At 41.9% G+C, this 13,237-nt stretch overlaps 1 protein-coding gene across 1 annotated transcript; it reads right to left on the bottom strand.

The window, feature by feature from the left end:
* Positions 1-975: 975 nt before the first annotated feature.
* LOC120063201 (sodium-dependent phosphate transporter 1-A-like) lies at positions 976-8,159 on the bottom strand. The gene is made up of 11 exons (XM_039013419.1): positions 7,948-8,159; positions 6,284-6,989; positions 6,000-6,140; positions 5,663-5,748; positions 5,367-5,463; positions 3,331-3,450; positions 2,983-3,195; positions 2,307-2,787; positions 2,038-2,223; positions 1,772-1,856; positions 976-1,504 (listed from the first exon to the last, which is right to left on the bottom strand). The coding sequence occupies exons 2-11, from the start codon at positions 6,633-6,635 to the stop codon at positions 1,349-1,351; spliced, it is 1,917 nt and encodes a 638-aa protein (XP_038869347.1). The 5' UTR covers positions 6,636-6,989; positions 7,948-8,159; the 3' UTR covers positions 976-1,348.
* Between the last annotated feature and the right edge of the window lie 5,078 nt (positions 8,160-13,237).

Raw genomic sequence — 13,237 nt, 5'->3', positions numbered from 1 at the left:
CATTTTCTTCTACAATGCCCTCTATCGACTCGTTGAAGCATCACCGCTCCAGCCAACTTTATTATTGCAATGATTTGGTTTTCTAGAATCTGAACTCTGTTAAGTGGGTTTAGCCTCCCCATATGTTAGTGCTGCGTCTGCTAAGAAAGTATTTATTTTATTGCACATGCGGTATTGCACTCGCCCCACGAACTCACTCAACACAGTGTCCCTGGTCCATACCCCAGACTGTTCATCCTCAACCAGCACTGACTGTATTATTAGCCAGACTGGGCTTTGGTGGCAATTATATAATTGCAAGAGATCATATAGGTTTGTGAATACTGCCCAGCAAAGGCATAGCTAATAATTGGGCTGCTGAGCCATTCTTTAAAAAATTGGTAATGAAATTGCCTGCAGTTGCTCAATTCGCTTTGTGATTGTACATACTGCAATATAATAATATAGTTGTAGTGTATAGTCTAATCTCTATTGCACAGCCTATTTCATAGTCAACAAAATGATGTATTGCATTTTAAATCTATATGTAGGCTAGTGTGTGTATCATCTCCTGGATCTTTTCCATCACTAAATACTTACATACCTGTGCGGCAGATCACCTCAGTCCCACTCAGGGTCAAATTATCTGGACACACACACACTAGCCTACATATAGATTTAAAATACTGTCCAGTGGTATCCACTATTTCATTATGATCCTCTAGATGTTTATCACCCAAGTGCCGCACATAGCATAAATGTTTGTAATCTGTCAACCTTGATTAAGTGAATGAAAGACTAGAATAATCTACATTTTATGAGGATTACAATGTCTCTGTATTGTATGTGCCTATGCAAATCATGACAGAGGTTATTGATCTATTATTTCTTCAAACTAAATATAAATTGACTATTTAAAATGAATTGTCTACGTTTTTACTGCATTGTATTTTCTTGCTGGTAAGTGTCCTGACATTAGAACCCCAACAACAAATGGGTTAGTAATGTCATTTTATTTTGAATCAAATTTTTTATTAGAAACACCATTGGAGGGACACCTCCTAGATCTTCTGTAAACTAGACATTTTACAATTTTTCAAACAATTCATTACATGATAGATAGATGATCAACATTACATAGTAATCAACTTCAATGATGCTGAATACTGTGCAGTAAACACATGTGTATAAAGAAACAAAGAAACAGAGTCAGGACTTGATATGTACAGATAACATAAACATGCTGAAACACACATTTTTCAACACAGTTTTAAACTATGGTCAGTGAGAAAACAACAGTATCCCCGGCTGCAGTGTAGTAGACCCTCGTCAGGGGTGAAGGCAATGTCATCCCAGGTCCATTTGAACCTCACAGGATAACATAGGTGAAGAGAGCCATGATGGCAGCACTGATGAGCCCAGAGATGGGGACGGTTACAAACCAGGCGATGAAGATGTTCCTGAAGAGACGCCAGTCAACAGCCTTCCTGGAGCGCAGCCATCCAACAGCAACCACAGAGCCCACCTGAGTGAGCATAATAGAAACAACTTTACTCAACACTATGCACAGGTTCACACTGGTTTCTACCGGCTCACACTGGTCAATGAATGAATGAATGAATAAATGAATGAATTATTACTTATTAACATGTCATGCGACTCCTCCGTTATGTTGTTATAAAACACACATTTTCCAAAATATTTTCTAACAGTGATTTAGCACTATAGACAGTTTCTTGTTGTTAGGCTAAGAAATTGGACAGACTCATCTATACATTTAAAGTTGAAGTACCTTGCAGTGAGTTGTGCTAACAGGGAGACCAATATTTGAGGCCACTACCACTGTGAGCGCTGAGGACAGTTCAATGCTAAATCCACTGGAGGAAGCAAATAAGATTCACAAGAGATTATACAGTATACTGTGTAATACGATACAAGAGTACAATGAATGATATTCATACTGAATAAACATTGGGAGTTTGAACAATGTGATATGTTGTTGTATTGGCCCACAGACTTACGTAAAACACAGATATTCAGTTTGAGTGCATGGCATACCTGGAGGGGGTGATTGGGGTGAGGTCCTTGCCCATGGTCTGGATCACTCTGCGTCCCCACACCCAGAGCCCAGCAGTGATGCCCACTCCTCCATACAACAGCAGCCAGATAGGTGTGGGGGCATTGGACACCACAGAGCCACTCTCAAACACCAGCCACAGGGCCACCAGAGGACCAATCGCATTACTGAGAGAGAATAACAGCCTATAATCAGCCTATGATAATTCACAGACAGTAATTATTTCTCTATATTCTCTATCCTAGCATACCTGACATCATTTCCTCCATGGGCGAAAGAGCCGAAACAAGCAGTGAGGATCTGGAGGAACCGGAAGAGATGTGTGACCTCTGGCCGGTCCACCTCCAGCTCATCCTCCTCTTGGAGTATGTCCTGGCCAGCCTCCAGTGTCAGCCCCACAGCCCCTGCCTCCTCCTTAGCCACTGTGCCACCATCTGCTACTGCCGAGCAGTAGCTGTTGTAGCTGTCCAGCCGCGATCTCCTCCGCTGATCTGCTAGCTCTCCCTCCTTGTATCTGGGGTCCCCATGGATGCCATAGATGGCCAGGGTGTAGGAGGTGTAGCTGTTGTTCCGCCGTATGGGCCGTCCATCGTCGTCACCAATGCAGTCACCCACCTTAGCTAGGTGAAGCTTGTGCAGCAGGTCTTTGTAGAGCCCTGAATCCTTGTGTACAGTGTGAGCCTGACCACTGTGTGGGTCTGTGATGGTCATGGGGCCCATGCCATTAATACCTAAGAGGGATAACAAGCAACAATACATTCAGTTCAAACAATACAGATGAGTGTACAAATACTATAATACTTACTTTAGTAATGTAATAATATTATAATACTTTATCTATATAAAATGTATACATTTACAAATAATGTATTGTGCCCTAATTAAAATGGTCACTAGCCACTTGCAACAAAGTAAGGGGATCTCACCGCTGCTAGCGCCTAAGTCTTTGGTGTCCATGTTGCTGTCCAGATCAGCCTCCTCCGAACCTCCAATCTTAAAGGCCGCCCTTTTCTCATAGGCTGGTGGTGTCTGGGGAACAGAGTCACAAGGTTGAATTGTGGAGGGATGCTCCTGTAGGGCAGGTTTGGAAGGGGTCTTCTCCATCAGTGGAGTCATACAGGGGCTGGAGGCAACTTTACCTGGTTGACAAACAGGCAGAAAGGGAGCAATCAGGATTATCTTCATATCAGTCAATTCCCTTTAAATCAACACAAGTTTGAAGTCCAGTATTTATTTTTTGCAAATTAAAGAAAAAGTACAGCAATGCCACTTACGCCTGATCTTCTTTTTGAGCCGTGGACAGACGAAGAACCACACGACCAGGCCTGTGACGAGGGCGCAGCCTAGCGATATGAGCAGTGTTACCCACCATGGCATTTTGTTGAACCCCAGCACTATGTACACGACAAGGGAACAAAGAACAGAATGCTCAGAGGACGCTTTCACTAAAACATGTACCCTCCACATAATCCAAGGTCATCATACACAGCACCTGCCATGGGAATGTCAACATTTCCCACTGTATTTTATCACAATCATAGCAACAAAATTCTGCACAAAACATCGAACATATCTCAGTTTACATTCGTAGTTGGGTTAGATGCCTTTTCTAAAATTAGAAATTGTACATAACTCAGTAATTTGAATAAAATAGAAAGTGACCTTTTCATTTAAGTTATGCCAGTGTCCAGTACACTATTGAGTGTACTATTGCTTGTGCCTTCAAAGTCCTTTTTGATAATCACTAGGATGGTACAAACCAAATGACCCCTCTTGCTGTCCTTTCTTGGTAATTTCTATGCCCCTGCTTACTTCATGATCACATGAGATGGGAGACACGTGGTAGAATTTCTTGAGAAATGTTTAACTTTCAGCTAAGCTGTTTGTGTACGTCCTCAGAGATTAGCAGTATCAGACAGAGGACATGCTCTGCACAACAGATAATGGGAGTCAGACAGGCGCTGTGGCATAGTGATTATGTGATTTAGGGTCACTTTAAAATAGGCCAGTGCATTACTATGTACCAATCACTAGTAATTGTTTTTACTTTTTTGTTTCCTACTTATTAACATATGTTTATACTATATGGTTAGTAACACCATTTTCATCAAATACTTACCTGTTTAATCCGGTAGAGAATGAAATGTAACAGACTAATGTATGGCTAACTAGTAAATGTAATTAAGAGATGCTCTTTCAAAGTGTCTCATAGTGGTATATGAAGCAAAAGAAGATGTCTAGCTCTGCCTATTTTAATGAAGACTTGACAGAAGTAAAAGAGAGGGAGCCAAACACCAGAGACGAACAATAAAAATATACAGGATGGCAAATGCTGTAATGTAGTGACATTGAATCTCCTACTGCCATAGATACAGCAAGAGGCTCCCAAGAGAACACTTCTTATCTTCTCAATCAGGGTTCTCCCAACCCTGTTCCTGGAGAGCTACCCTCTTGTAGGTTTTCGCTCCAACCCCAGTTGTAACTAACCTGATTCAGCTTATCAACCAGCTAATTATAAGGTGCGCTAGATTAAGGTAGGAGTGAAAACCTACAGGACGGTAGCTCTCCAGGAACAGGGTAGGAGAGCCCTGCTCTCAATGATACTACATCCAATTGTGTGGTTCTGATTACGTGTGTCTGTTGGAATGAGTGAGATTATCAGCATCAGTTGTGATACTGTGAGTGTCTGAGAAACAGAAAAAGTGGGCAAGTGTATGTGAAAAGAGTATGTGGGCAAGCATTAAAATGAGTGTGGTAAAAATGATTATCCTGCTAAATGAGCAATACCATACAAAATAGCCTATATATTGCTGTCTATGTGTGCTGAATGTGTGCTGTGTGCAGGGGTTATGGTGTGTATTAATCCTTGACATACACCGGCCTGCAGCCTTTAGTGAAGGGCCCAGGCCAGTTGACTTCTTGAAAAGTTCAGCCCTGCAAGTGAAACACAAAGGAGTGGAAATGTCCCATTTAATATCCATTTTTCTCTCAGTGGCTCAGTCAACTTGAAAATAAAATAGTTTCCAAAACACAGTATAAGAAATGTCATTGCAGAGGTTCTGACAGTGGCATGCTTGCTTTTCTAAGATTCAGGTAGTTAAATATGCTGAATGACAAAACATAGGAGTGAAATATTTACAGATGTCATCAAAGCAGACTTCTTGGTGCCTCCAGTGACACTTTAATAAGGCATCAAGCGTGCTCCAGGGGTGTCAATGGTCCCTGCATTAGTGCTGTGAGAGAGCGTTTTGAGAGGATGAAGTAGGTGGTGTGTATGTGTGCATTGTGACAGAGTGTGTATTGTACTCACAGGGGGCTCCAGTGAACATGATGGAGAACAGGTTGATGGCCATGGTGATAGCATAGAAGACAGGGAGAGCTCTCAGGCCGTTGGGAACAGGGTCCTCCTGAGGAAGACAGGATGGGTAAGGTCTGACTCGGAGTACATAGCTAAGGATCTCTTCTTAAATATCACTGTTATTTCATATATTCCTCAGATACTCCCCATGTTGTGTTGAAACAGTAATTTCATACTACTACATTCACTCCCCAAGGGAAAGTTGAAGCACTATAAACAATAGTGAATTACAGGTTTATCCATCTTACCTTATTCAGGATGAATTTACGAACAAAATAGAAGAGAACTGCTGACATGATGCCTGACAGCAGAGGTGAGAGGAACCAAGATGCCACTACAGAGAGAAAATAGGGGTATTTTAAAAGAGAATCCTTTCAATGCATATTTCAATGAGTCTCTGACCAACACTATTCGTCACTTTCCTTAACACAGACATATACGATGCATTATGATACAGATATAACACATTGTAAGACTTGTCATAAGCAATGCATACATGTCACCCTTTTAATAGTCTTGTCATCTCACAATTATAATTTCTGAGCAAGTCCCTATTGCAGAATATCTCCACAGTCATTTAAATACCAATGCGTAGTAGCTCCATCCATTTGACCCCGTGATGACCTTTGGCTACCATGGAGAAACCAAGTGTCGCACCCACAATACAGTGGGTTCCAGATATAGGGAGCTTCAAAAATGAAGCGGTCAGTTGCCACACAGCAGAACCTGTAGAACACAAGGATGAACAAAATCCTAATTGGTTGCCCTTTTCAAAAGGATATCAACAAATGCCATTGAGACCTTTCAAATCAATATAGCATGCAAGGAGTTTCGGAACTCCTAACAGTGACCATCATATAAGCACTCACCAAACATGGCACTGATGGAGCCTGCCATCAGCACGTGTTCGGAGCCATTGTACATGTTCACATCGATGATGCCCTTGCGGATGGTCTCGCTGACTTTGGCCCCCAGCAGCATGGAGCCCACGGTCTCAAAGATAGTGGCCAGGATGCAGGCCTGCCGTAAGGTGACCACGCCAGAGCCCACCGCCGTGCCAAATGAGTTGGCCACATCATTGGCCCCCACAGAGAAGGCCAGGATGAAGGCAATGACAAAGCCCAGGATCAGTAGCCACAGGTAGCCTGACATATCGCTTGAATAGGCCGCGGTAGCTAAAGTGGTGGCTGCTGCGAGAGATGCTATAGTGGTAGACTCCATTGCAAAACAACGTGTGTGTTTGAATCTCAAAACTAAATTCTAAATATTAGGATAGTTTCAAAATTACTTAACAATGCTTTCCGAGATTATATGATTAATAAATAATGAGGTATATTGCTTCTTTGGAATTCAATAAATAAATGTTTCAGGTATCCTGCCTCAAATCAAAGAATATAGCTATTTTCTTACTCCTTTCCGAGCTCTGTTCAATAAGCGGCTAATGGGAAGGGTAAAACAATATTTGTTATCTAAGTATACAAAGCTGGTTTGAGAGTTTTCTTAGACACTGCGATGATATGCAAAGGACATCCATTGTGTGGTAGCCTCAGCAGGTGGTTGATGATATACAATGTTCTGCAAAAAAACAACCAAAAAGATTAATCCACCACACTGAATCAGAAGATATAAAGCATTGTTTAATTTCAGCATTGAACACTAATTACATACTTGAAGTGACATAAACATATTAGACCAGGAGTTAACAGACAGGACCAAAACAGTCACTATGGATCAGCAGTGTTACAGCATGTCTGCTGACAGATCAAAGTCAATATGGATACAACTTGGGTGGGGTCAAATTAATGACCATTGTATGTGTGAAAAAAAAGCAGACAGAACTACTGTTTTGTAATTTTTGACATTTGATAGTAAATCATTCTCTCCACCATGCTCACTGGCGCAGTCTCTGTCTAGCTGACCTATTGACTTTAACATTAGTGAACTGTCTGGGCTTCTTTTACAGTGGCCTTTAATTTGTGAACTAAGAGCACATCCAAGAATTGGTGGGTTAACCATGGTGTGAATCATTACCCTAAGGAGTCTATGTTTTGTACTGTAATTTGAGAGATGGTACTTTAGAAATCATGTATGATGGCTCAAATTTAATTTAAATCGCTGAAATAATACAGTATAAAAGTAGTCTTTCTGTAGGCCTTCACAAGTTGTCAGTGAACATACACTAACATAAAAGTAACATACTTATATAATAAATGAGCACAAAAGTAGATTTCAAGCACTTCAAGAGCAGTGTTATTTGATTTAGTGAGGCCTTATCCATGAATGCTACATAAAGTTATTATAGACTAACACAGTAAAAGTGGTCTTATGCAATAGGCCGACTAGGCAACCAGAAAATTCTGTATCTTGCATAACCTGCAATGAATAACTGCCTGGTTAGGCTGCTTCACGTGTGCTTTATACTAAAACCAGTTATGAAATTAAAACAAGTGGAACATAAAACCATCTTAGAGTAGTAGCCTTTTAATTGTCCAATTCTGAAAACCATAAGAGGAACAAGTTGCTTGAAACTCACCAATAATGTGTTAAAAAAAGTGTCTCTCCGAAGGCTGGCGCTCCACTGTTCCTGTTGCAATAAGTAGGTGACATTGAAAAGACTGCGCGTAGCCTGTGTGTCTAGGAAGCAAGCATCCGCAGTATCCTGTCACTTGTCCACTTGTAGGCAAACAGTCATCGGAGGAGAGGTCTATATCAAGTGGCGCTGCCAGTGTTGTTATATGTTAAATTGCTTGTTGGCTTATATTTGTTCGGCAATGGGTGGAGAGTAGCCTAACGGCTCATGCGCACGCACGTTCAGTTCTAATCATAAGACCGTAGCCGCCAGAGGCAAAGCTTAATAGCCTGTTTACAGGAAACATCAATTGCAGCTCCTTTAGCAAAAGGCACACCTTTTTCAGATAACTAGACCATTTTCTTCAAGGCGTTGTGTATCATCTAAATTAGGCCTATTACTTAATTGTTTGATAATCAAATCAAAGTTTCAAAGCATGTTCTACATCGTTTTTAGTGATGCTGCTCTCATGAGCACTACAACTCATGGGATGCAGAAAGTAAATATCATGGCCCATCTTCCAGTGTATGCGCATGTGTTTATGATTAGTGCTGCAAAATCAACCAATTTCGATGCATGTTGCTTTCTACAACAACAAAAAAACACTTTTATTTTACAGGCTAGGCTATACTCCTGGAGTTAATTAATCAAAATGAACGTGTCTATAGTGGTGTAAAGTACTTCAGTAAAAATAATTTAAAATACTACTTAAGTCGTTTTTATGGGTATCTGTACTTTGCTTTACTATTTATATTTTTGACAACTTCTACTTTTACTTCACTACATTCCTAAAGAAAATAATGCACTTTTTAATCCATAAATTTTCCCTGACACCCAAAAGTACTCGTTACATTTTGACTGCTTAGCAGGACAGGAAAATGGTCCAATTCACACAGTTATCAAGAGAACATTCCTGGTCAACCCTACTGCCTCTGATCTGGTGGACTCAGTAAACACACAGGCTTGTTTGTAAATTATGTCTGAGTGTTGGAGTGTGCCCTGGCTATCCATAAATAAATAAAAACAAGAAAATAGTGCCCTCTGGTTTGATAACTATAAGGATAAAATATAGTTTTTTATTTATTTGAGCAATTATCTTTACTTTTGATAGTTAAGTATATTTTAAACCAAATACTTTTAGACTTTTACTCAAGTAGTATTTTACTGGGTGACTTTTACTTGAGTCATTTTCTATTAAGAGATCTTTACTTTAGTATGTGAATTGAAGTATGGATGTAGTTTTTTTCTAACAAAGATAAGAGGTTGAATAAGTGTCCGAAACAACTAAAATATGTCCTAAATCTCCTAGATATAGGACAGACACTTCCAAGCCTTATTCCTTATTTATAATTTGAATGTCTTTTTTGCCATTTATGAATGTGTTATTCAATGTGTTTCTATGGGCTATAGTATGGCTTAGACTTTTAGAGGTTAAAGAAGGATTTTAAGCCTTGAGACATGGATTGTGTATGTGCCATTCAGATGGTTAAATGGGCAAGGCAAAATATTTAAGTGCCTTTGAATGGGATATGGTAGAAGGTGCCACGAGCACCGGTTTGTGTCAAGAAATACAATGTTGCTGGGTTTTTCTTGCTCAACATTTTCCCGTGTGTATCAAGAATGGTCCACGACGCAAAGGACATCCAGCCAACTTGACACAACTGTACGAAGCATTGGCCAGCATCCCTGTGGAACGCTTTCGACACCTTGTAGAGTCCATGCCCCAATATATTGAGTCTTTTCTGAGGGCAATATTAGGAAGGTGTTCCTAATGTTTGGTATACTCAGTGTATTGTCTCTGCACATCAGCACTATGCGGTCACTTTAAAAGTCTAGGGGTCAGGTCAAACTCCAATTAACTATTAATCACCTTTTATGTGAAATTCACATAGGAAGTCTGCAGGCCCATGTTAGTCAGCAGAATTTGCCCAGGTTTGAATTGCAACATTGCCCTCAAAACTGCTGATGGCTTCCCTTTAAACATCACTAATTATTTGGAACTCTGTGGTGTTAAAGTTGTGGTAGTTGAAGTGCATGTGATCTAAACCTTTTAGTCAGCATTTATGTGATCCGTTTGCCCCTCGGATGGAACTTTTTGACCCATCAAAAGCATTTGGAGGTGGGCCAGGAAGACAGAGCTGATGATTCTCTAACTGAAGTCCTGATAACCGTGTAATTTTTCTATTGATACTGCACATACAGTACAGCGCCTTCGTAAAGTATTCAGACCCCTAACTTTTTCCACATTTTGTTAGGTTAGAGCATTTTTTTTCTCTCAATTTCCACACAATACCCCATAATAGGGCGGCAGGTAGCCTAGTGGTTAGAGCGTTGGACTAGTAACCGAAAGGTTGCAAGATCGAAACCCCGAGCTGACAAGGTAAAAATCTGCCGTTCTGCCCCTGAACAAGGCAGTTAACCCACTGTTCCTAGGCTGTCATTGAAAATAAGAATTTGTTCTTAACTGACTTGCCTAGTTAAATAAAGGTAAAATAAAAATAAATAAATAACAAAGCAAAAACTGGTTATACATTTTTGCTAATTTATAAAAAATGTATGGAAATATCACATTTACATAACTATTCAGACCATTTACTTAGTACTTTGTTGAAGCACCATAGACAGAGATTACAGCCTCAAGTCTTCTTGGGTATGACGCTACAAGCTTGGCACACCTGTATTTGGGGAGTTTCTCCCATTCTTCTCTACAGAACCTCTCAAGCTCTGTCAGGTTGAACGGGGAGCGTTGCTGCACAACAATTTCAGGTCTCTCCAAAGATGTTCGATCGGGTTCAAGTCCGGGCTCTGGCTGGGCCACTCAAGGACATTCAGAAACTTGTCCCGAAGCCACTCTTGCGTTGTCTTGGCTGTGTGCTTAGGGTCATTGTCCTGTTGGAGGGTGATCCTTCGTCCCAGTCTGAGGTCCTGAGCACTCTGGAGTGGGTTTTCATCAATGATCTCTCTGTACTTTGCTCTCTGTACTTTTGCACCACCATGCATCACCGTAGGGATGGTGCCAGGTTTCCTCCAGACGTGACGCTTGGCATTCAGGCCAGCATTCAGGCCTCTGACATGCATTGTCAACTGTGGGACCTTACCAAACATCATGTCCAATCAATTGAATGTACCACAGGTGGACTCCAATCAAGTTGTAGAAACATCTCAAGGATGATCAATGGAAACAGGATGCACCTGAGCTCCATTTCGAGTAGCAAAGGGTCTGAATACTTATGTAAATAAGGTATTTCTGTATTTTGCTTTGTCATTATGGGGTATTGTATGTAGATTGATGAGGAACTTGTTTTATTTAATACATTTTAGAATAAGACTGTAACGTAAAAAAAATTGGAAAAAGTCAAGGGGTCTGAATACTTTCTGAAGGCACTGTAAATGTTCAATTAAAGTGATAAACAAATTGTGAATACACTGAAGACATGAGGTCAGTGTGCACTTACTAGTTTTGCTTCCTCCATTGTCCAACTGCCACATACTGGGCTAAAACCAGTGATCCTCTGCTTAGCAACACACGTAACTACCCTCCTTGACAACATTCCAACGGTTATATCTAATGTAATTTCATTTGATAGCTCCATCCCCAACATTTCAAGCTTGCTGTGGAATGAGCTTACGATACCATCTTATTAACTCCGTTACAGAGACAAGAGTGTGAACAAGTGTGTGACAGAAGCTTGGACATCTTTTGTGTGATGTTTCTGAAATGGAAAAGCATGTAGGGATTTATTTACCCCCTTTTACACAAAGAATAATCAAACACAGGAGATTACAGTGGGAAGATAGAAGAGATTACATTTGTAAAAGTTTTGCAAGTTATACTTTTTAGTGCTGCGTCTACTCCCTCTCCCCTGCTCCGGCGCTCGACATCACAGGTCTAGTCACCAGGGGTCCGGCAACCCATCATTACGCGCACCTGGCAACCCATCATTACGCACACCTGGCAACCATCATTACGCACACCTGCGCCTCATCATCAGGCACACCTGGACTTCCTCACTTCCCTGATTACTTCCCCTTTATCACTCTATCACTCTGTTGTATCACCCATCAGGCAGGATCATCCCTGTGTTCATGTTCAGACACTACTCTTGTGCTTGTATTCTTGCTATGTTCGTTCATATTAAACTCACCGACTGCACCTGCTTCCTGACTCCCTGTGTCTTTGTTACAGAATACTGACTCACAAAATGGAAGCAGCAGCCAACCGAGACATCTCCCAGATGGTCAATGAACAGGAAGATCTGCTTCGCCAACACCACGACCAGCTGGCACAACTGGCGACGGTGATGGATGAGGTCCTCCGCGTTCTTCAACATCTAGATCTTCCTCAAGAGCCGTCACCTCCAACAATCGAAGGATCCTCTACCATGAGTCGAGCCAGCACGTCAGCCCATTCAGCAGGCCACCCAGACAAATGTCGTGGCTTCCTCCTCCAGTGTTCCCTCTATTTCACTCATCAGATGGGAGCTACTACCACCGAGAGGTCCAAGGCTGCCACAGTTATTTCACTGCTGACTGGACAGGCGTTGGAGTCGGCTACAGCCGCCTGGGGGAGCGGAGAGGAGGAGCTGGGTTCCTATGAGAGGTTTATGGCTCTGTTAAACGGAGTCTTCATCACCTCTCTCCCTCCTTTGTTGACCGTTCTGATTCAGAGCCTACACGTCTCCCTGCGACTGAGCGACGCCGTTGGAAACAGCTGGGGTTCTGTCCGTATTGTGGTCAGGAGGGGCACCAGCTTCAATTGTCTGCTACATCCCAACTCGAGATCCACTGGAGCAGAGGGACGGTCCCATGATCATCCGTCTCCTGGGATAGGTGTGAGTATTCCATCACTTTCCACCGAACCCTTTTAGTACCGATTTTCATCAGCTGGCTTTCCCTTGTTTCTACAATTCTAGTAGATTCCGGGTTCCGCGGGGACTTTCATTGACCCGGCCTTGCTTCCTCCCTTAACAAAACCTCATACCCGCTCACCTCTTAATTTCCGGTTCAAGCTCTGTATAATCGACCACTGGGATCTGGGACAATCACACACATCACAGCACCACTCACCATCACCATGGGACCCCTGCACCAAGAAAGCCTTCCCTTCCTTAAGGCACCCGTACACAAAGTCATCCTTGGCCTCCCGTGGCTCCAACGCCATAACCCCTCCATCTCCTGGTGGAGAATGGAGATTACTGCCTGGGCACCTGGATGTCGGAAGACCTGCTTTCCCTTACCCTGTGGTTCCACGTCA

This window comes from Salvelinus namaycush, chromosome 18 (assembly GCF_016432855.1).
Source record: "Salvelinus namaycush isolate Seneca chromosome 18, SaNama_1.0, whole genome shotgun sequence".
Taxonomy (NCBI): Eukaryota; Metazoa; Chordata; class Actinopteri; order Salmoniformes; family Salmonidae; genus Salvelinus; species Salvelinus namaycush.
Note: the sequence above shows the minus strand (reverse complement) of the source record. Positions and strands in the feature narration are given on the sequence as shown.